Source organism: Sceloporus undulatus, chromosome 5, assembly GCF_019175285.1.
Source record: "Sceloporus undulatus isolate JIND9_A2432 ecotype Alabama chromosome 5, SceUnd_v1.1, whole genome shotgun sequence".
Taxonomy (NCBI): domain Eukaryota; kingdom Metazoa; phylum Chordata; class Lepidosauria; order Squamata; family Phrynosomatidae; genus Sceloporus; species Sceloporus undulatus.
In genome coordinates, this window is record NC_056526.1 from 70,226,986 (window position 1) to 70,252,129 (window position 25,144).

Here is a 25,144-nt window from a genome sequence, read left to right on the forward strand (position 1 = left end):
TAAAATGTTGATTTTATTTCTGTTTCTCTTCTCTTTCTTTCTTTTTTGTATATCCTCTTCTTCTCTATTTGTATCCATTTATTTATCCTGTCTACTATATAAATGTTAAAAGGCTTTTGCTGAGGAGGGAAAATGTGACCACTCAGTAATGCAGGATTAAATACAGTGGTGCCTCGGGTTACGAAATTAATTCGTTCCGTGGCACCGTTCGTAACCCGAAAAGCCTTCGTAAGCCGAATTGCCATAGGCGCTAATGGGGAAAAGCCGCGATTCCGTGCGAAAAAGCCGAAAAAAGCACCAAAAGTTTTTTCGTAACCCGAAAAAACATTCGTAACCCGGAACAATGTTTTCCTATGGGATTTTTTCGTATCCCGAAAATTTCGTAACCTGGGTATTTCGTATCCCGAGGTACCACTGTAAACTGGCTGGGGAGGACAGGAGTTTAACAGAAAAAACAGTAAAATAATGTTAACTCCTGTAGACCCGGTTGGCATGAGGGAAAACCCATGCATAGTGCATTGCTCCTCCGGCCATCTCATGAATGCCAATTTCCCTTATCTTAAAAAATCCTTCTACTTCAGTATTACAAATATATCTAAATCACAGACAAATTTATCAATATATCAGAAATCTTTAGTATACCTGTTGACTTATTTGCTCCTCCAAATTGATTTTTGCTGTTTGCAGGCCAGTTATCAGTTCCTCAAGATGATTGTGAACCTGTATCCAAAATAATAAACAAAAATAGGTCTGTAAGAATTCCATAAAAGGTACACTTTCAAAATATTATTATTTTATAGTTATTTTATTAATTTATATTCCTCCTTTTCCCTAATACATACCTTCAAGGTAGCCTACAAAATATCAAGGTTATTTAAAAATATAATTAAATAATCATAGAAATAAAACAATTCAAAAATCCATTAAAAACAGATGGGTACAAATCAATAAGACCGCATACCATTAAGAGTCCCTTTCAGTCAATTTATAAAAGCCTATCAGAATAAAACGTGGAAAGGCAGTAAGAAGGGAGCTATCCTCATTTCCCTAAGGAAGGAGTTTTACATGGGTAAAGGAAAACTTCAAACCTGAAGTTATAGAAAAACTTATTCAAAAGTACTCTAGACATTACTTTGCTCCAGAATTTTTAAGTCTTAAAATGTAGGATAAATTAAAAGAGTCAAATGGATAAAATCGTACCTATCAACTGTCCCAACAATATTAAGTCTGACTTACAGAGGAATTATTGTGCAGGTCTTTCTGAAGTATCTCAATTCGATTGGTCTGTTGGTTGGTTGTTGCTTCTAATCTTGCATTTTCTATTTCAAGCCTTAAAACAGGTCACATACCAAAAATATCAGAACAGCACACAATGCAGTTAAATTGTACTTAATTTATATATTTTTGTTAATCTCCATAACATATTACTTCAGTACTATACATTATATTTGTATTTATTTTTTCCATGTCTGTCTCATACTAACATATACAATTTAATGACATGGGGAATATTGTATTACCTCTGTACATGTTCTTCCAATTGTTTTATAGCATTATTTGCACCTGATGATGCTACCAGTAGGTCTTTTAATTTCTGAGATGCCACACTTGCTTCATGTTCCTTAGCATCCAAAGCATTTTTAAAGTTATGAACACATCTTTCTGACTGAAAATACTGCTCTTCTGATTCTTGGAGCTGTAACAACAAAAACAACATATGTACAATACTGCTGGCTAAAAGAATCAATGCAAATGCCCATCTGCTTTTTTCCAGGTACTATAAAATAAGCTGCAATGAAGTATGAGAAACAAGATATTCTGGTGAAACGATGAAATTTAGCATCTGATCCTGATGCAGGATTCTCTTTAGCCAATTTTATGGATATAGGGGACAGTGGGGAAGCTCTGTGGCGTTGAACGCTGGGTGTTATTAAGTTATACCACCAAAACAAGCAGTATTTACAAAACAACTTCAAGCAGCAGACTGTAAATCAGTCAGTACTTAATTAATTATTCCAACCATACCTTTGCTTTCATTCTCTCTATTTCCTTTTGAAGTTGCTGTTTATCTTCTTCTAAGTCAATACGATAACGTGTTGAAACTTCTAGTGAAGCTTCTGTCATGGACTGCTTTTTAAGAGAATCTGCGAGTTCTTGTTGTAGTTGCCTTATTGTACTCTGACAAAAGAATTTTCATAGAAGTATAGGCAGTACAAATTAAACACAACTATTTTGCTCTAAATAGAGCCGGGGCTTGTGCACAAACATCCTCTCTCAAGAGTGTTAAAACACAAATACTGTTCAAAATGGATATACATCTTTCACAATTAATGTCAGCTGAAACTATGGACAATACATGGTACTCACTATAAAGTGGACAGTGAGATAGCTATCTACACAAATTGTATAGATCTAGAAAATTACTTTGCATAGTATTTTACATACAAAATCAACACATGCTGCCATCTTACATAGTGCACCATCAAAAATGGTAACACTTAAGGATGATGTCTATGTGAAGGTGAAGTTAGGGAATATCATTATCTCCCATGTTCAGTCTGGACACAACCTGAGCTCTGCTACTTAAAAAGTAATTACATCACTAGTATTTCAATGCTTAAAGATGCACTGGTGGGATGTATTGTACTTACCTCTCTATCAGCTTTTTCTGCTTCATATTTAAGAATTTGTTCCCTTAGATTATTACATTTTGTAACTAATTCTTTATTTCTCTCTTCCACCAGCTGCACTTGCTTTTCAGTATCGACTCGCAGTTTACTAAAAATATCACTGAATTTATCTTGGACATCAGTCACTACCTTTTCTTTAATAATGCTCTTATTTTGAAAATCTTCAAACTGTTGACGAAGTAAAAGATTTTCACTTTGGAGCTGTGCTAATCGTTCTTGCATAGAATCCTGTTTTACAATGTATTTGTTCATTTGATCCTTCTCAGCCTGCCGTGCATTTTCAAGTTCTTTCACTTGACATTGGGCCTGACTCAGATCCCTTTGACAACTTTCTAAGAGCAAGGTCTTTTCTCTGAGACTGTGTGTTACATGGTGGAGTTCATTTTCTAGACCATTAGCTTTACTTTCAGCTTTAGTTAACTGCTGAGACATGGTGGTGTTAGTTTCTCGTAGAGTACATATATCATGATTCAGCTTGTCTTTTAAACGAATCCATTCATCCCGCTCTCGTTGCAGCACTCGTTCAACATCATTTTTTGATGTCTGGCACCGTTCAAGTTCTTGAACAGCAGAACTCAAACGAGAACGAAATGAATCAAGTTCCACTTCTAGTCTTTCTTTATGTTCTTTCATATGTTCTAATTTGGATGTTATCATTGCAGCCTCTGTTTTTGATACATTTATCTGACCGTTGTATTGAAAAACTGTTTGAGTCAAAGCATCTTCATTCAGTTTCAATTCTTTTTTAAGTTCTTCTGTTTTTTCTTTCAAAGCTTCATTTTCTTCTAAATATTTACTTTCTTCATCCTGATGGTGAACTCTTATGCGGTCAAGCTCTAAACGTAATACAGCAAGTTCATCTTGGAGTATTTGATTTTTGTGTAACAGTTCTTTTTCTTGGTCATAATTGTCACTCATCTGTGATTCACAAGCAAAAAAACACAGTTAATTAAAACTGGCTCAGAAGTCTTCAATTTTCTTTTCCTAATCATACTTGAAGAACTACATTGTAGATCTCATAATGTGTGCATTATGGATTCTCTTTCTAAGTTTACCTCTTTCCCTAACCTTTTCATCCTTTCACAAATGAATTAAATTAAATGTCAATGCTTTAATTTACATATAGTCTCTTTTAACATATTACATTTGGAGCATATATCTGCACTATACATACTGAAAACTACATTCTAAACTATGTGGGCAGGAACAGAGTGGCATAAAAAGCTGGCTAGACAATGTATGCCCCCAAGACAGTGGTACGGTACTTATATGCTACATGCCACCAGAGTACCTTAAAGCGGCTTCCCACCATAGTGGGGTGAAAAAGCCAGCTTTCTGCTGGTGCAAAAAGGAGCACCTCTTTTCTGCTTCCTGGTCAACTGGCAGAAAGGTGGATTGGCCTGCAGCATGCAGTTGCCCTGGCCCCAATACAGTTTTGTCGGGGCGGCTTGAAGCCTTTGGGGCAGTCTGTTTCGCCTCTATCTCAAAGAACCCCAACTACTCTGCTTTTTAATATATATATATATATATATATATATATATATATATATATATAATGTTAAAGAATGCAAACTCACAATTTAGACATTCCTGCAAGAAATTTCCATATAAAACATATAACACTACTGAAACCGAAATTACACTACAGAAACCACCTAAGTTTCTGTTCTATTCTGTTCTGTTCTATGTGACGAAATTACAAAACAACAACCATACTTGTGTTTAACACACTTTATTACTAACAAAATGGATACCTCTGAGTGTTTTGCTGTTACTTTATCTGATTCTTTTTCTAAATCTTTCTTTCTCCAGAGATGGGTATTCAAAATACCTTCTTGCAGAACTCGGACATTTTGTTCTTGAGATAGTTGTTGCTGTATTTCATTGCGTTCTTCTTCAACCTATAACAACATCTCAATATGAATAGCCAACCAAAATGCCCAAGACACCTTATAAAACAGCATACACTTTTGTTTTCTGCACTGGCAAATAAATAAATAAATACAGAAACACATACACACATGTATGGTGAAGAGAAAAATAGTGGGGGGAAAGGGAATGAAATGATGAACTCGTTCCTTACTATAAAGTCCCAAAGCTGGATTGTGTCCCATTGCCACTTACAGCTAGCCAGGATTGACACAACACCAATTAGAGCTTAAACTACTCTGCTTCTAGTCTCCTCCCCAGTTACCCAGATCACACCCAGCACAGAAGAGCAGAAATAGAGACAAGAGCAGAAATAGAGGCCCCCTGTGTCTCTAACCAAAAAGCACCGCATGTCTGGCTATGAACATTTCCTTTTTGCAAGTTTTGAATGAATATTAACAATAAGTACCCATCATTCGCAAACTGAAGGGAGGTACAGTAATTTCTTTAACAGTAATAGCTAGGATTTCTGGATAGGAAGAACTGGTAAAGAAAGAGTACTGTCTTTTATAAAGTCCCCCCCATCCCCCCGGGCATGGAAATAGAAATCACCCTGATCTCCCTTCCATCTCAAAAAATTATTTTAAAAAATGCAGTGAAGTCAATGGTAGTGTTGACAGCTGGTAGAGACATGGAGAAAACAATCATTTTGGAGAAACCTGCTGACAACACTTCTACGAGAAAATCTATTGCATATAACAGGCTTCATTCTAAAACAAGTGGCCCTTGCAGATGCACAATGGCCACACAACACAGTTTTTGAGGTCAATGTTTTTCATAGTCATTCCCAACTCTGAATATTTGAAAATATTAACAAGCTCAACTAAGAGTCGATCAGTTTAGTAGGTAGTAAATAAACAACTAAGCCATTCCTCATCACTATTATTATCAGTGCCTGATACAAAATGAAACCTGAGGTGGGGTACACAAAAGGAAAGAGTATGTCAAAAGGAAAGAGTATGTCAAATGCCTGGACAAGGAATCACTCAACAGAAAAGAAAAGACATTCCCAGTGGTTTCCTGAGTAGAAACCTATGATATTGCCAATCCCTTAATTCTGGACAGGTATTTTCGGACATTTGCTCATTGCTTTTATATATCCATTTTGGACACTGAAAAACAAAGAAGCAGGTTAGACCTAAACTAGAAACTGGGAGTATTTGGGGCCACAAGCAAGCAAAGATGTGGCCAGCACTCAAACTAGGTGTGGCCATCACACCATTCATGCTTTTCTTAACTACTAGAAATTTTTCTGCAAATCTGTTGCAGACTAGAGAGAAGTCCTTTTCCTGCCCCAGTAGCTTAAACAAGTAACCTCTGTCAGCACTGAAACAAGAATAGGAGATCTGGAGAAGAGAAGCAAGCCCTCTTCTGTTTCCAAGTACTGACAGGGGCAGTGTTAGGAGAAGAGCCCCCTTCACTACTAGGGCAAGGAAAAGTCTTATCTCTAATGTGAAAAATGCTGAGCTTCTTGCATGCCAGATCAGAACATCTATGGATCAGGGTTTCCAGGCTTGAGCCATGGCATTTCCTTTGTAGCAGATGCTCTGTCACTACACTATCAGTGTCTGCACTTCTAGACTCCCCATTTTATAGATTTCCAGTCATATGAGTGCCCTTACATGTAGTTCAATGTGTATAGACCATCCATCCAAAAGATACAGGATCAAGCCTTCCTTTATGACTCTTACTAGAGTTACTTCAGCAGGGAATGAGTCAGAAGAAACCACTTTGGAGCATGTGCTCTTTTTGATCTTGACAATGCCCAGGGTATGTGTTAAGTTTTAAAGCAGTTATGAAGGCTGTTGGACTTGGACAAAAAAAAAATATTGGACACACACAGAGTCTAACAGTTTTCAGAAGGGTATATTTCATAATGAGGTTTCATGGACTCCAGCCCACTTCATCAGATGCATGTTCTGAAGTTGACTGGAGTCCATGAAATATATCAGTGGCCCTTATCAGATGAGTGTGGAACTGGGGGTTATGCGCACTGGGTGGTTCGAATTCGCGTTATTTCGCACAATACCATCATACCAGCATTCGAATGGCCCAATCCGCACTCACGTGAATGCGCGAGCTGCCGAACTGAATGCGTACTGGCTCCTCTTTTTGGAGCGTGTTGGCCAGTGTGCTGATAAGGGGATTGGCGATATCCTGGATTGGGGCTCTGTTCGATCTCAGTGCGAATGGGTCTGGTGTGACTACCCAGTCCTGAATTCCATCGCAAGACCCCCAGATTCCAATTTTTACTTCCGGTGGGTCTTTCCTCTTGCCGGTTCTAGGGAAGCGGGGGTGGGGGGGGGGGTTCCAGCGGCCTCCTCCTCCTCCTCCCGGCTTGCGAGGCAACCCTGGCTACATCCCAGCAGGGAAGAGCGTGGGGCCGCTGGAATCGCGTGTTCCGGCAGCCTCCTCCTCCTCCTCCCGGCTTGGGAGCCAGCCTAGGCTGCCTCTCAAGCCGGGAGGAGGAGGAGGAGGCCGTTGGAACGGCGGCGATCGCCGCGATTCTAGCGGCCCCGCGCCTGTTCCCTGCCTGGGATGCAGCCCAGGCTGGATCCCAAGCCGGGAGGAGGAGGAGGAACTCAAAGCATCCCCATTTACTTAGACGGCCATCCAGCCTCTTTGACAGCCGCTGGAACTGCCCCTCCCCCCCCCCCCAGAATACATACTCACACACTCACACACACACACACGTAGAACTGGGCATTGCTAATTTGTTGCAAGGGAAGGTCATGGTAACGTTAAAACCAAGCAGGAATGTAGAGAGGAAACAGTAACGGGCACGTTGTATCGCGACTGTTAATGTGCATGAGCTGGCTCTCCAGCTGTTTACCGGGCTGTCATGACGTGACCTCCCCTTTCACCCCGGAAGCGTTTAAGGTCGAAACCCATGCAGGGCACCACTGAGCATGTGCGAGGGGGCCGATACGAATCAGCCAATCCTCATGTTGAGCACCGGTGTGACAAAACATTCTGCACTGAATGCACTTCGCGCGAATGCGGATTGGCCAATTTGAATCCTGCCAATGCGGAAGGACTCCCAGGTATGACAGTACTTTGCGAAATAACGCGAATTCGAATCGCCCAGTGCAGAAGACCCCCAGTTCCACACTCATCTGATAAGGGCCAGTATAATAGAGAGATCTTGTAGCCCCTTAGAGACTAACTGAAAGAAAGAAGTTGGCAACATGAGCTTTCATAGACTTCAGTCTACTTCCTCAGATGCTTTTAGTGGGGTGGAAGCCATTGGTATCTGAGAATGTCAATTCAAATTCAAAATCCTTTGAGTATGGAAATGAAGTAGTAACTCCAGTTTTAACGATGGTCATTTGTGGACAAAGACATAGCCATTGGATATGGAAATGAGATGGCAAGACCAGTTTAGCAATGGAAACTAGCCTGCAGGTGAGGAGAACAGATGAGAATGACCATCAAGGGTGGATGGGAACTCTGATTCATCGAAGTGAGTATCTGACCACACCATGTGTGATATGTGTGTCACGGGTGTGTGTGTTGAGCCAAACAGGGAGACTAGAAAGAGAGGGAGATCCTGCTTGGAAGATAACATTACTGAATTTCTAGCCACACAGACAACAGCTGGGCAGACAGAAATAGAAACAGAGTAGAAGATACTGAAGAGATACACCCAAACCACCTCCTTTAGCAGAATTCAAGTACTGATTCCACCCCCCACCCCCACATTTAATTCTACATTGTTTACAAATACATTTATGGCCTGAAACAGACGGACTTAAAAAGCTGGCTTCAGTGTGGCTTGGCAGTGTGGTGATTACATGATGCATGCACCCAACCCATGAAGAAGCTGCACTGAGGCCACCTAAGGCGGCCCAAAAAGGAGTGGATCTTTTCCACTTCTTGCCACAGTCCATCTGTTTCACCCCTGTGTTTCTGAGTATTAAGTCCCAATGATATTTATACAGAAGTAAGTCATACTGGAATAGATGGTACTTATTTATCAGTAAACACAATATCACATTTCAAGTTCATCTAGGAGGGAAGAAGAGAGCCATTACTACAAATCCTTTAATGACAATCTGTGTTAATTTAATCTAACCTGTTTCAGATGATTTCTCAATGTTCTCAGTTCCATTTCTGAACTTCTCAGCATTAACTCAATCTGTTGCTTTTCCTCCACTTGTTTACAGTATTGCTCTTCTTTCTTCCTTAGCTGTTCTTGGGATTTTTCATACAGCATTTCAGCACTCATTCTCTTTTCCTCCTCTTGTTTCAAAGAAAACCTGGGATTTAACCATTAAATATGGTTATGTATTAGAACTGCTCCCACTATCTTGTATTAGATTCCCATGACCACATAATGGTCTTTACATATAGAACTACATGTGAGGGCAATCATATGACTGGAAATCTATAAAATGGGGAGTCTAGAAGTGCAGACACTGAGGATGAGACTGGCATGCTGAAGAGAATGATGGAAGAGACATGTTTAAGGCTGTTCATTTCATCACACACATGGTTTGCAAACAAAATTAGCCCTGGGTTATGTTGGAAACATAAGAATACTGGGGTTAGCAGCTAAAACCTATGATTTTTAGATACTGTTGGCCAGCCAAGAGTCTCAGCCAGCACAGTCAAGAGTAAGAATTTATGGGTGTGGTCATCCAAAAAGTATGTGGAGGACATGTTCCTCATTCCTGTTTTTATGTTTACATCCTTGCACAGTACAGTCACATCATATTGTAATGAACCTTATTGGAGAATGACTAAATGGGAGAGGGGCAGAATTAAGTCAGTGTGAATAGTTATCAGACAGACAGAAAAAAGTGGAAGGAGGGAAGTTAGGGGTGAAACAGACCAGCTCTAAATTAATAGCAAAATATCAATATTGCTGTGTCACTTTATTTTCAGTCCCCTTTTCATATTTTTTAAAAAGCAGTAAATCTTGTACTAGAATGGAAGAGTTCTTACTTGAGGCTGCTGATATCACTTTCTCGTTCTAGTTGCTGCTGATCCAGTATAGATTTCAACTCTCTCATTTCTTCTAGTATACTCTGCTGCTCCTTTTTCTCATTCTGAAGTTTTTTCACTTTTCCTGAAAGATGAGTATAGCACCCTTTTTCATGTTCAATTAAGCGTTCATATCCATGGAAAATATTTCTTAGTTTTAAGATGTTTACAGAATCTGTTTTGGAAAAATATTGTCACATTAAGGAACTTACTCAAAAACATTGTACAAATATTAATATTTTATTTGAAAGGCCAACACAGAGATGACATCTGAAATCCTGCTATAGTTCCTGTTTTTTTGGAAAGACAACATAGTAACTATGTTCCTGAGGGGTGAAGGACAGATAGAATTCCTGATAAATAAAAATGACTATGATGTTTAGAGTAGATCTGCACACATGTTGAGGAAATACTTGTATTTTTGCCAACACTACATCAAACCAGAGAATCATGCACACAGAAACTTCAGCAACAACATATGTGTAGTACACTATAAATATTTTGAGATTCAGGTAATGGTCTTTTCATGCATTACAAAAGATACCAGAGATTTAGTGTGAGAAGCCAACATGTGTTGTTTTCAGTACACATAAAGGATTAATCTTGCACTTGCTTGCTGATACACTTCCAGTCTGAATTCAAGTTGGTGGTGATAACATTTAAAGCCCCAAACCTTGATATTTGAGAGAGCATATAATGCTATGGACCTTTGTAAAAAATAGTTGTATTTATTAGAGAAATTAAGGTAAAATATAGTTATGAATGTATATGTAATAAAGGTAAGGATCTGTTGAGTGCAGATGAGATCATGGAATGTGGGAGTGACTGATGATTGGCTGAATGATGGCATTTTTCAAATGCTGGTGTGTAAGACAGACAGAATGAGAGAGAAAGGTGTCTGTTGACATTAGGAATTTGAAAGTGAGATGTTAGGAATTAGGGTCAGAGAGAGGGAGAGATTAGTTAGACTGAGGTCAGTTAGGAACATGAGTGCTGTGAGAGTTAAGTAGTTAGGTTTGCATTATAAATTATTTTTGATTATACATTTGTTCCTCTGAGAACACTACATAAATATTGCAATACTTGGTTTCAGACACATGGTTTCTGTGGTGGCAGAAGTTATGCAAGTGTGGGATTAAATGAAGTCTCGCACATGAACCACAAGAGCATCTAGAAGGTCCTCACATTTTATGTCATAGTTGTGGGACAAGAGTTCCTCATATTTAGTATCAGAGGTGGGACTGAGTAGAAGCTCTCACATTGTGTAGAAGAGGAGGGGTAGGTTGAAGTCCTCACCGGTAGTGCCAGCTGTGAGGTGAGTAGAAGTCCCAAGAAAGGGCCTCACTTTATATATGCATGCCTGAGAATTAAGGTCTATTGGAGGAAGCCTCCTCTGCATTCTAGTGGTAGGGGTAATATACTGTGGGAGAACATGGAAGAGGGCCTTCTCTGCAGTGGCACCCTGTTGTGGAATACCTTTCCTTGGAGGTCCAATTGGCAACAACACTGATATCATTTAACAGTCTGGTCAAAACATGTCTTTTTTTTTTTAAAGTCTTCAAGGATAACTGATTCCTTCCAGATTGCACATTTTGGTACTATTTTAAATTGTTTTAGCTGGCTTTAAATTGTCTGTTTTTTAATAAATAAATTATTTAACATATTTTAATATCATCATCATTATCATCAATTTATATAGTGCCATCACTCTACAATTATTACAAGTAAAAGAACAACAAAAAGGTTATTTATTGCGGTAAATTGATTTTATTCTAAACCATCCTGAGATCTTCAGGTATAAGGCTGGATATAAATATTTTAATAAAAATTAAAACAAATAAATTACAGCTTTGTCTGTGGGACAGAGGAGCTAAAATGAACTGTGCTGCAAAGGAATATCAATAACATTTGATCATAGTCAAAATGAAAGAAGAGAATGGGATTTGTAGAGTAAAAAGAAAAGCATAGAATGGGATTTTAGAGAATTTGTTACTAGAGCTATAATTATTATCATCCTTGCCTGACTTTCCACACTGCATTTGTCTTCTTTCCCTGTATTCTGCTCTTCATGTTTTCTGAATTGTCATTTTGTAAGTCCTTCCTCTAATGCATATAAAGTGTTATATTACATGACTACTGTTTGCAATCATTTCATACATCTGCAAATCCATTAAACACATTATGAGTTTCTCAACTTATTATTAGTTTTAGTAACTTTAGCACTCTAATTTTACCGTGTATTATCAGGCAGCCCTTAGGTCTAGGATGCTTGGACTTCTGTTTCCACCATGCATAGCTAACAGTCCAGAATTTACTTACAGCGCTGTGTATCTGATATTTTGATATACTAGAAGTGTGTTCATATCACTTCCAGTTGTCATTTTGACAATTTTTGGGCCAATCTTTTTTGCTGGGGAGACTCTGAGACTACATCTGCCTGTTTTTTAGCTGACTTGGTCACATTTCAGATGAAAACTTGTCCCCAAAATCAGTGGGGAATTTTTTTTAAAAAAAATTAAAGCTGCGGGGCTTCAGAGGCCACAAACATGGGGTTTAGGGGCTACATGCATACTTTGGGGCACATTTTGCCCACCTAAACATCCAGAAAATATCAGGTTGGAGAGGCTCTTGCAAGGTGACTACATGAAGGCTTACCATATTTTAGTATCAAGCAGCAATTATTATTTAATTTAAAAATCCTGAAATATCAGTAGAATAGCCTTGTAAAAAAACCAACCAAAATAAGTGGTCTGCAAAAAGAGTGTTTTACTTGCTTATCAGAGATTGGCAGATAGGAGTCTGCCTTTCCACAATAAGCTGTTACACTTCTATACCTGGTAACGAGGAGACCATTTCCTTCTTCTGTCAGCCTGCTCACTTTCTTTGGGGCAAAACAGCTGGGTGGAAAGGAGCAGCCAGAAGTCGCTCCTGGCCCGATCGTCCCGGGGATCTGGTAACCATACACTGCGGCCCTGAGGGCACCTACTGCCACGGTCCTGAATGGACCGTAGCAAAAAGCACAAAAGATCTGATTCTATTTGGGCCACCTTAGGCGGCCCTGGTGCAACCTTGGTGCAGCTTCTCCGCAGGTTGGGGGTGTGCATAATGTAATCGTTATGCACCCAAGCCACGCAGAATCTGTTTTTTTAAGCTCATCTGTTTTGGAGATGAAGGCAGGTAAGACAATTCCATGCCTCCCCCTTCAGCTAATTAACAACTTGTAGGCAAATATTTGTTGCCTATAGCTATCATGTGAGCGTGCAAATATAGGAATATGACATATTTTAAAAATAGATCACGATGAAAGTACTGTTTAGGGACAGAGAAGAGGAAAGGCACCAACTGGTGGAAATGTTTGACCTTCATTCTCTGCATTGTTTATTTCTATGCAACACTACAGACAACAGCTTTTTAAAATTGATTCACTTCTTACATAAGTATCCATGTTGGCAGAACTGGTGATTATATCTGCATAAGTTACTAAGAGATTCCACTCATACATTCTTATTATTCATATTGCTTTCAGAACAAAATCATTATGTTTGGAAAACAGTGAGTTCACCTTTACTATCCGAACTAAGTTGCTCTATCAATATCATAGCTTCTTTGGTGATTGTAGCAGGCAATTCAAGATCCTCTGTAGCTGTATCTGAAGACTGTGTTAAATCATCAAAATCAACTGTAATACCCATTCTTCTCTGGATCTGTGAAACAATATATAATCAAGCAGAGTAAAGCACCATTATATCTCCTCCCCCACTCTATAATTAATTTTTAATCCATACAATGTATAAAGGGTCTTTGGCATGAAGGATTTAAGAAATTTAATAAACAATTATTTAAGGTTAAACAATTAATGATTCATAAATTGGTAAGTATTAACAGCAAATAATTAATTAGTTTAGAACTGGATTCTTTATTAATAATTAAATAATTTAAATAAATTAACCCATAATTCAGATTACAAGAGTGTAGCACTGTCTTAATTCAGGTATCATATGAAAACATGATTTGTAACCTGTTTTCATGCTGATCAACTCAATGTGTGGACTAAATACAATGAGAGAAAAAAGCAGGTCTGCCCCTGTATCTATCATCATTCTACTAAGGGTATGCTTAGCAGGCATGCCCCACTTTCTTCATCATATAAAGAAGGCTCCTGTTTAGATGTAAATCATGATCTGGCTGCAAATATATAAGCTTACCATGGTTTAGCTTGCTTCCAGTTGTAAAAAGTATCTAGAAGTTACTGCAAAAGCATTCTGACTTTCTGAGAAAATGACATGACAAGTTTTTCTACATTAAAAATGATTGGTTATGCCTAAGTAGCAGAACAACAGAGAACTTGCCAGCTTGGCACCCTTCAGGGAGTACTGATCAGATTTTCATTGCCACTATGCCAGAAGGTCTTCTAACATCTCCAACCATCTTTCATCCAGCAGATATGCAAAATGCACCTGACCATTATACCATTTGCCTGTTAATTACTAACCATCATTTGTCAATCTAGACACTGGCTCAAAGGATGATTAATAAACTTGACCAATCATGTCATACTTGAACTGAGCCACTGTGGGTTTTTTTGCTTCAAAATTTAGTAAAAATACAATTGTCACACTTCTGTACATGTGTTCAGAAGTTAAATCAAATATTTTACAATACCTTTTTCTTTTCATTCACAGGTTTGGCTGCACGTCTAGAAAATAAAGAAAAAAATGTTGATAATACAAGAGTATTTCTAGTCAATTTCATTGACATTGAAAATGTACAAAACTTCTGTGCTGTTGATGTTTAGGCCTTACATGCCAAATCTGTCATGCACTAGAAAAAGCAGCACTAAGATACAACCTAGACTGTATGCAGAATATTTTATTAAAATATCTATAGATATCCATAAATCGCTCAACATTCTGGACAGACTACTGTATATATTCGACTATAAGTGGACCTCATGTATAAGTCAAGGGCAGGTTTTGGGGGGGGCAAAATTATGGATTTTGATATGACCCATGGATAAATCGCGGGTAAAACTGAGGGACATATCACAAAGGATCTAAAAGATGAAGCAAAGCAAAACAACGATAAAAGAATTTACAAAATCCCAGCAGGCATAACTGTCTGTGCTCACACTAAAGGCTGGATGGATAAGAGAGTAGAGGGAGGTCAGTGCTTCCATGACAGATTACATTCTTGCCTTTCACCAGGGGATAGTTCCTGTTTTTTAATAAGACTTAAGGTACAATACCTACATTGACCCATGGATAAGTCGACTAAGGTTTTGGGGGTCAATTTTTTTACTTAAATTTCTAGACTTATACCTGAGTATATACAGTATACAATACTTCACCTGGCCATTACACATAATACACCAAATATATTCCAGTTATGCACTTAGGTTCAACTGGATTGAAAATATCATCACCCTCCAACCAATCATGAGCAATGGTGATGATGGAAGTTGTTTTCCAAAACATCTAGAGAATATCAGGTTAGGGAAGACTGAACCAGTGGCATGCATTAGATATCACTGACCCATCATGTTCTGTCCAACATAATTACACACAGAATCATAGAGTTTGAAGAGCCTCAAGGACCATCCAGTCAAACCCATTTTGCCATGCAGGAATACACAATCAAAGCACCCTGATGGATGGCCATCCAGCATCTGTTTAAAAACCTCCAAAGGCAGAAACTCCATCACCTGGCTTGACTACATCTCTCCTATCACATCCAATTTTGTACAGAATTGTACATACATGAAAGCCAACTAGAGGATTAAAATAAATATTTTTTCCCCAAAATTGCTGAGAACATGGATGCAAGAAACCTCTGCCTGTCATACTTTTGCAGTTATAGCTAACAAAGCTAATCTAACAATAATTTTCAACCCCTTTCCTCATAATTCCCAATACATTTCACCTACCTTAAACCAAGATAATTTATATGTTTGTTTAGCAATATTCCAAGATCCTTTTCTTAAATAATCCCAAAGATGACTCTTTTAATATATATGTGATTCAGAATATTTATAATAAACATGTATCACTTAACTCCTAAATCCAACAGCTAATCCCAATTATCATAGACCCACTGAAGCAGTGGGTTTTACATAAATATTGATTTCACTTTCAACAGTAGATTCAATGGATCTACTCTGTCTGGAACTATTAACTAGATTTTAGCCTTTTTACTTATCTGGAATATCATCTTTTAAAACGTTGTCCATAATGCTAATTTAAATGCACTACTAGCTTATTCCTCATAAGGCAACTCTTTAAATACATAAATAAGTGCTAAAATCAACTTGATTTTATTTTTAAATCATGATTATCCACACCTCTCTTCTTCCAGAGATGCTTCACTCAAACTGCTGTCATCAGTGATCTCCTCAGTAACTCTTTGTTTCAAAACTGTTTTTTTATTTCCACTTTTTCTTACATCTCTTCCACTGGCAAAAAGATTTTTACTGAAATGAAACAAAAATAGAGCAATTGAGAAACAGCAAAGCACAAAGCTACCTCTAAAAATGCTAAACCAGAAAAGCGAATGTGGCCAAAGCAGAAGAAAACAAACTCATGCTAGCAAATATGGACTACGTTACATAGAGGGGTGGGATATAAATAAATAAATAAATAATGATAATTACCATTATTATTATTATTATTATTATTATTATTATTATTATTATTATTATTATTATTATTATTATCTTTTACTAAGGAAGAATGAAACTACAACAAAAAGAAGGATGGCGAAAGTATTTACAGGAAGGAATTTCTGATGGCTTGCTGGGTTTAAAATCTTTAGGAAAACTGGATCTAAATCATACTGAATAGAAGTGTAAGGATCAGTATCTTGGTAATGGGAATGATATAATGAGACACAACAGTATGCATTTAGAAAGGAATCTTAAGCAGAATCTACAGTTATAATTCTGACTGGAATAAAAAGAGGTTCAGAGGTTCTTTCAAAGAGGCAGATTTAAATAATTTTATCTTTTTTTTAAAAAAACAAGAACTTAAGGAAATATAAATATATTGAATAAAGATTTTATACTACAGTATCTTAGGGCCGAATATACCATTGATGCCTGCTCCTGGGCATCTTGGGAGTATGGCGTTTACATGCTGCATACTCCGAAACTGCCTGGAAGAAGCCCAGAAGCCGACCAGCTGCCCAGACATGGGTGGCTTCAAGATGCTCTGGTGGCACATTGTTTACATGCTGCACACTGGTGGAGTATCTTGAAGCTGCCCTGGGGTTGCAGTGGAGCTGGAAAAGGTAGTCCTTTCCCAGCCCAAATAGAAGCAGACCTCTTCCACTCATGCTGCTGGCTACAGATACCATTGCATGTTTAAAAAGTCTGCTGCTGGAAACATGCAATGGCATATGTAGCCAACAGCATGTTCCAGGATTGAGTAATGTCCCTCGCCCGTGAGAGTATAGTGCATTATGACTATGGGCTGGAGCAGATGGCCAGGAAGGGGAGGCTTGGAGCCATCCCTGCCGAAGACACATTAGGGCTGTGGCAAACACATGTGGCTGCCCCAAGTAGGAGTGGAAGAAATCTGCTCCTATTTGGGCTGGGAAAGGACCACCTTTTCCAGCTTCGCTGCAGCCCCAGGGCAGCTTCAAGACACTCCACCAGCATTCAACGTGTAGACACCATGCCACCAGAGGGTCTTAAAGTACATTGACTTTTTAAACAATGTACTTCTAAGTTAAAACAAGATGAATATATAAAGTGAGCCCTTTCCATTCCGGACCCAACTACATAAGGGAAATCTAGCGTATGCTGGAGTGTGGCATGGCACGTGCACCCATTACTTCGTCCGGGGCACACCAGGGCTTTTCTGGTGCGGCTTTCAGTGTATGCTGAAAGCTGCATATGACGTATGACGCAGGTGTACTGTACCTTATTTTAAAGGAAAGCTGCACTTTCAGGTTTGTAGTGCTCATTTTACCATGCTGAGGAATGTCAATGGCAGTAAGCACACTGGAAAAGTGGGTACAGCAATAGCAATAGCAAGTACATTTCTATACTGCTTACCAGTGCACTTAAGCACTTCCTAAGCAGTTTACAAAGTGTAAGCTAAATGCCCCCAACAAGCTGGGAACTCATTTTAGCGACCTTGGAAGGATGCCAGCCTGAGTCAAGCTTGAGCCTCCTTGGCTAGGATTGAACTTGCAACCTTATGGTTGTGAGTGGCTGCAGTACAGGCATTTGACCACTGTGCCATCAGGACTCTATAGGTAGTATGGAGAACAGCTACACACTACTAACAAGCTTTATACTTTTCAGCTCCACTAGTTTATGTTTTAAGCCAGGAGTGCAGAAAGTCAAGGTCATTTTATGGTCCCCAGTGCCACTTAGCACCCCCTCCCCCTATTCATTCCTCAACTCCCCTTGCCACATTTCCAGGCTTCTGTTAGTTGTTTTAGAATTAAGAAAGGCTCACAAATATTAACAGTTATCCATTCCTGTTGTGGTCTAAACCTTTTAGAAATGAAGGAAAAAGATTGGAGTACAGTCATTTGGACTCCACTTGGAGTCTGCATCCCTCGCCCATTCTCAGGCAGCAAACAGAGGGGGACAAAATGGGGTGCGTGCATCCCATGGCCACGAACTGTCATTCAAGCCAATGGGGCTCGAATAGTGGTGATTTTCTGTATTTGCGGGGGTGGTGGTGGTGGTCCAAAACGGATACTTCGTGAAAACAAAGGGGCAACTGTATTTACCTAGTGAAGCTGCTATATTGTTAATCCTAAAATTGAAGTGTATGCCTGATCAAAAAGAACACTGAACAATAGGAATGGCATGTCTGACTTGCAAAGAAATTGTTTCCTTTTCTCTTGTACAATATACATGTTGCAAGCTTTCAAAGCTACACTGGCTTCTTCATCAGGCATGGTGTTAAAAACCATATAGGAAAAAAGTTGAAGATGTTAGTCATAGGCCTGCATTTTGCTATCTTTATTCTCAGTTCAGATTGTATGGAGGGTATTGCTTGCAGGCTGAAACCTCCTCCTTCTGGCCATGTGGCTACTGGGAGATTATCAAAGTCGAGGAAATTTAATATCCATTTGCAACAAGGAAGCATCTTTTTTGTGAAATATCCCTCCATACCATCTGAACTGAGAACAAAGATAGCAAAATGCAGGTCTCTGACTAACACCTTTAATTTTTTCCTCCTGTATGGTTTTTAACATCTTGTCTGATGAAGAAGCAGCGTAGCCTTGAAAGCTTGCAACATATATATTGTGCATTTTGGTTGGTCCGATAAAGGTACCACTGTTTGGTGGGTTTTTGTTGTTATTGGATTTGCTATATGTCCAACATGGCTATCCCTGGATCCTTTTCTCGTTTCTACTTTAAGCTCTTTTTCACATGGATCCTTTTTAAGAGATAGAGATCCACTTTTTTTGTTCTTTTCTAAGGGCCCCCCCTTTCCACGTCATGAGCTTTAATTTCAATGTTTGATTCATCCATTTCTATTTATCTGATTTAAATCCTGCCATTCTCCTGACATGGGAACCAAGGCAGATAACTGAAAGAATAAAGCAGGTTCTCACTTTTGCACTCCTGCATATCTCTTTCACTGTTTGCCAGAAACATATTGAGTTTTGGACTTCCCTGCCATAATCAGACAAACGTTGCCCTTAACATAGAATAATAGAATTAGAAGAGATCACAAGGGCCATCCAGTCCAACCCCCTTCTATTCAAGAATGTACAATCAAAGCATACATTGGCCATCCAACCTCCAAAGAAGGAAACTTCACCAAACTCTGAGGTAGCATATTCTACTGTTGAACAGTTCTGACGATCAGAAAGCTCCTCCTGAGATTTAGTGGAATCTCTTTTACTGTAGTTTGAATCCTAGCTTCTGGAGCCATGGAAAACAAGGGGTAATAGGATCAGGGGTGGAGAAAGTGTGCCAGACTTTTGCTGAACAGGGGTGGGTTACAGACCGCCATTAAAGTATGCGCAGAGTGCGTACTAGGGTTAGGAAGGGGCGGTGCTTCCACACACCCCAACCCTAATACATGCTCCGCGCGCACAAAATGGCAGCGGCCGTTCCACACGGCCACCGCCATGATGGTGTCACGAACGCGGCGCCTCCAAACGAGGCAGCGCGGACATGACGCCATCGCTCCGCGCGAGGGCGCTTAATGTGCCCTTTGCGCAGAGCAAGAAGGAGCTCCGTTTCGGAGCTCTTTCCTGGTTTGCGTTGCTGGCCCAGCCTTCAGACGGCTGCGCACAGCGAAGCAAGGGAGAAAGGGGCCAAGCGGCCCCTTTCTCCTTCTCCCCGCCGCCGCAGGGTGTTCTTAGGGCTTGAAGCCCCAAGGACACCCCTTTCCAGGCTGCGGTGAAGCGGCCTTTTGCCGCTTCCCTGCAGCCTGCAAAGTGGCGGATCGGGGCCTCGGAGGCTGCCAGTCTGGCAGCTGAGGCACCGATACACCGGGGAAAGGGGCGGGTGCAGCCTGCCCCAAATGGGCGATCTGTAACCCACCAGGAAAACCTTTGAGAGAAAATAACTGGGAGATATATAGACACAGCTACCCCACTGTAACTCAATAGCACAATTGCCAATTCACCTGCTTACACAACACTCTGGAAATGCAAAGGAAAAGAAATAAAATGTCTTGCATTTTTAAAATGGCACTTGTTTCTTCATAAAGATGGAAGAAAACTAGGCCTCCTTGCCTCTTGATGCAGTGTACTATGCTTTTTTTCCTCTTTGGTGCCAAGGGAAATTTCCCTACTTCAATAAAACTAAATGACACTCAATTTCGGTAGTACAAAGTGGCAGCTATATTAGTCTAGTTCTGCCTTCCCTAAAGTGGGAGGTTTTTCTCTCCATGCCAAGAAAAAAAAAGGTAAAGTACACTCTGGAAGAAAATATGTTTTTCCTTCTCTTCTTATTTTTCTGATGAAATAATTATCTTTTTAAACATAAGGCTCTTTCCCCACTCCACCATCTATTTCCAGTTGCCTCTTTCTCTGTGTGTGTATGTGTATGTGTTTAAAACAGGGATTGACCTACTCCAATTCTCCATGCTTTGTATGTGCTGGCAGAGGGATAGTTGGAAGCTCTTTTTTTTCTTCCAAAAAATAATTATCCAAAAATACCTCAGTTTCATGTCTGTCACAAGTTGAAAGAAAACAAACAGGCCCCACATAACATGCTTGAAAGAAGGTGAACAGGTACCTTTTTGATGCAAGATCCCTTCAAAAGTGCTGACTATGTGTAAGACCAAGGGATACATATTAAAACTAAAATCCTACACATGGGACACTCCAGATAGCCTGCAGGGGCAATCTGACATGCTACTGCCTACATATCCCATTGAAAATTGTAGTGAGAGGGAACAGTGATGGTGGAAACCAGGAGCCATCCTCAGATTCCACCCAAAACACACCCAGCCACATCGTCTTCTGGTCTGCTGACTACAAAAACAGAATAATCCCAACATCTGGAGGACAACATGATTCCCACCCTGGCACAGACAAGACTAAGTTAGATGGCCTAGTGTTCTGACCTGATATTAGACAGCTGCCTATATTCTTTCCCATACAATATATGTAGTACAGTAATATAAATACTGGATGTCTTAGGCAAGCTGTTAACAACCATTAAAACAAAGCTTTAGCAGAAGGAAGTATGTTAAGAGACTGCAATTTTTTTTTAGATAAGTTGATCTGCATAGAAATAGATGTGGATTGATATGATTGTTTATACTCACTCCTGATATGAAATTGGCATAAACCGCTTTCTTTCTGGTGAGGAAATCCTGTTTATAACTTGGTTTTCTTCTGTCTTGTCATCTTCCGTTTTAATATACTGGTTTTCATCCACTGTAGGCATTTGTTTGGTTTTCTGTTCAGTTTCTTCATCCACCGTTTTTCCAGGGTTTACAACAGTTTCTTTTTTCCCTTCAGCTTCCAACCCCTGCTTTCTTTTTTCATCTTCCACCTAGAAAAAAATATTTACTATATTTATCAGAAAGCAAATAAAAATGCCAATAATCACAAAGAATTATAGGTTGTGGTTTTTTGTCTTTTACTTATTTTTTAATTTTTATTTTGCTTAACAGTCCAGAGCACAAGAAAAACACTTCTACTATTGAAAAGAAACTACTCACTACTAAAGTTTAGGTTAGTAAGAGTTAGTATTGTAAAAAAAGAAAGAAAGAAAGAAAGAATAAAGAAGGTAATGGGGGAAATGTCTATTAGTGAAAGAGAAAACGGTTTAGAAACACAAACATTTGAATTATAAATAGAACATATATTATTGACAAAAGTGATCAAGTATGCCATTAAAAAATTAAACAAAAATGAAATGTTTCACACAGCAAAGTGAACAGTGATAAGCAAGAATGAGAATAAATGGAAAAGTCAATAAATACCCTGTTCAGACACCAGCTTCACATTTTGGACCAAATTTATAGTCAGTTCATAAATAGGTGCAGTTCATGTGTTATGGAATTGCACCTATATAAAACAAGAATTACTTGAAATATTTTTGTGTTAGAATTTCTGAATTCTGTATATTAAAATTACTACCTGAGACAGATCAGAAGAAAAAACATACAAACTTTTCCTTCCTGATTTATATTGGAAGCATAGCATAAAGCCAGAACATTTAAAAAAAAAGGCTTTACAATAAATGCTGAAGAGTTGAAATGAACAGGATGCCTGAGGTTGGAGAAAGACCAAAGAATGGAAAGCAGCAAATACTTCTCTACCTCTTTTTGTAGTTGGGCCTTTTCTCTCTCCAAAGCCAGGAACGCTATCTGTAGCATTCCTACCTCATTCTTAAATCTTGCAACATCACATTCTAATTCTTCATCCAGTTGTTTTTTTGATGGTATACAGCAGGTTTCCACAGAATATTTCACTTGATTTCCAGACTCAGTATCAGAATATTTACAGCTTCTGACACAATTATTAAAATAGTGCAGAGTTTCTTCACTTTCCACATTTGCACCCCCATGATCAGCAGTTGGATGGCTGAAAAATGTTCTTTTACAAAATGTATTTGAAGTGTCTCTACTACTGGGCAGTGGGGAATAATCAGGATATTTTTCTGAAGCTATGATATTCCCACTCATAATTTTTTCCAGTTGTATACATTTATTGTCGCCTTTTACTTCATTTACATTTACTCCTGCTTCTTCTGCATTGTTAGGCAATACCTCATTGTTTGTTTTCAGATCCATTTTGACATTTGGTCTCTCATTTTTTTGAGGATATAAAACTGAGTTTTCAGTATTTATTTTCTCTTCTGAACTGACAGGCTTCAACTGTCTAATATCACCCTCTCCTGGTGTACCAATTGTAGCTTTAGACAGATGAGGTGGTGGTGATTCTTTTATACCCTCTGAGAAACCACTGAGGCCATCTTGCAATTGTCCTTCAACAGGGGTATTACTTTTTTTCTCATTTTTACTGATTTCACCAAACATCTGCTTTAGTTCTGCAGTAATACTCTTAAAATGTGATTTGACTTCTCTTTTTTCATTTGCAACCCACATTTTTTCATATCTTTCTTCCCAGATTGTTGAATCAAAATGACTGCTTTCATTGTTTGGTTCCTCACTGTGAATTACTGCTCCAATTTTCTTTTCATCACAAACATATGGAACCTCTGACTGGTCTGTCTGTGTTTCAAGTGATAGGTTTTCTAAGGAGTTGCGTGTATCTATTTCACTTTTATCCTTTTACAAGCAAGTATGAATAGAGAGAAATTAACAAACAATAACCATCATGTTAAAATTATGCTAGAAATTCATAAAGAAATTATTCTGTTATCTTAAGGAGTAATAAAAATTGTTTACAGTATCTTGTAACAGGTACAATCTCCCCTATCTGGAATTCTGAAATCCAAAATATTCTAAAAACCAAAACTCTTTTCATGGGTGGCTGAAACAGTGAGACCTTTGCTTTCTGATGGTTCAAGGTACACACAATCTTTGGTTCATTCACAAAATTAAAAATACTGTATATAAAATTACTTTCAGGTATGTGGATATGGTGTATATGAAACATAAATGAATTTTATGTTTAAACATGTGTCCTATCTCCAAGATATATTATATATATGCAAATATTTCAAAATCTGAAAAAATCCAAAATTCAAAACACTTCTGGTCTCAACCATTTCGGATGAGGGAGACTCAACCTTTAAGTGTTATTAAGAGTAAGAAATGACAGGATATGTTTGCTTTTTTCAACTAAGTATTAATTACTTAGGATTATTTTGCTGCTGGAGCTCATTTCCTGCCTTCTTCAAGACACATAATCTGTCAAATGCTAACACTTGTTACAGAGCTTATTATGTTTAAACAAAAACTGGATGGTTTCTCAACATTACTGTATTTCCTATATAGGTTTCCATTTCTTGTATTGTATTTTATACTGGGTTGTGATCCCGCCTCGATCCACCTGGGAGAGGCAGGATGATAATAATGATAATGATAATGATAATGATAATAATAATAATAATAATAATAATAATAATAATAATAATAATTTTATTGTACAGACACAAGGGCTGAGTAGGTTAGACAACAGTCATTCACTCCTGTACCATCTTCTGAGATATTGGCCCATTACACATGGGCAGCTACGCATGCACTTACCCCTATTACGGACCGAGTCCGTATAAGATGGCGGCGGCCGTTCCACACGGCCGCTGCCATCTTGACGTAGCAGATGCTCTGCGTCCGCATGTCACACCCCAGTAGTGACGCCGCAAGTGCGTGACTAGCACCTCGCGGCGTCTCTTCTGGCACCGAGGAAGGAGCACGATTTTCACGCTCCTTATTTGCAGCATCCAGGAACCGCGCAGTTTGGCTGCTGCGGTTCCCGGACGCTGCAACTGGCGCCGGCGGCAGATTGCCACTTCTCGGCGGTCTGTAACACGCCATTATGACCTACAAATTAGCCTTTAGTAGTCAGCAAATCTGATGTTTTGTGCTGGTTAGGGATTACAGGTTCCAACTCAATTTAGGCCTATACAGCATTGCTATGGCTACCAGGCCTGCACTTTCCATCCAAACACACTGGAAAAGGTTGCAATTTTTGGGATCAATGCAAGTCGCATGTACCAAGATGCCTATGGAGACATGCGGGGCACCCTCTTAGTAAAGAGTTATTATTACTCCTGGGTCTACAGAACCACAGAAGATTCTCTACTTAAGATGAGTTGTTTTGTTGGTATAATTAGTTGTTCAATGTGTTCTACAAGGAAGTAAACTTCCTTGGAACTGCTCCCAACTGGATTGTGCAACAGGTATGTCTGTGCAAGCTGAGGGTTTCATGCCTTAAGTAGGATAGTTTTGGTGGCAGTATCTGCCACATTACTTCCCAGAGCCATCTCTGTGGAGAAAACTGCAAAAGATACCTGTCAGCAGAGACTTGCAATTTGTCAGTAGAGGAATCCCTAAATTTCTCAGAAGTGATCCTAGTTATACGATGGAGCGGGAGACAAATAATTTGTATTTCTTATTCAAATTGATGCATTTTCTTATACG

At 39.0% G+C, this 25,144-nt stretch overlaps 1 protein-coding gene across 6 annotated transcripts in view; it reads right to left on the minus strand.

The window, feature by feature from the left end:
* LOC121931279 (ankyrin repeat domain-containing protein 26-like) overlaps positions 1-25,144 on the minus strand; it is a 608,870-nt gene that overhangs the window by 23,710 nt on the left and 560,016 nt on the right. For all 6 annotated transcript variants that reach the window (XM_042468842.1, XM_042468846.1, XM_042468840.1 and 3 more), the window contains 13 exons: positions 22,355-23,326; positions 21,353-21,582; positions 15,943-16,071; positions 14,268-14,301; positions 13,168-13,309; positions 9,567-9,780; positions 8,695-8,878; positions 4,445-4,591; positions 2,652-3,608; positions 2,026-2,178; positions 1,521-1,696; positions 1,237-1,330; positions 643-720 (listed from right to left, as the gene is read on the minus strand). In XM_042468842.1, coding sequence (XP_042324776.1) covers positions 643-720; positions 1,237-1,330; positions 1,521-1,696; positions 2,026-2,178; positions 2,652-3,608; positions 4,445-4,591; positions 8,695-8,878; positions 9,567-9,780; positions 13,168-13,309; positions 14,268-14,301; positions 15,943-16,071; positions 21,353-21,582; positions 22,355-23,326 — 3,510 coding nt within the window. The remainder of the gene's footprint in view (positions 1-642; positions 721-1,236; positions 1,331-1,520; positions 1,697-2,025; positions 2,179-2,651; positions 3,609-4,444; positions 4,592-8,694; positions 8,879-9,566; positions 9,781-13,167; positions 13,310-14,267; positions 14,302-15,942; positions 16,072-21,352; positions 21,583-22,354; positions 23,327-25,144) is intronic.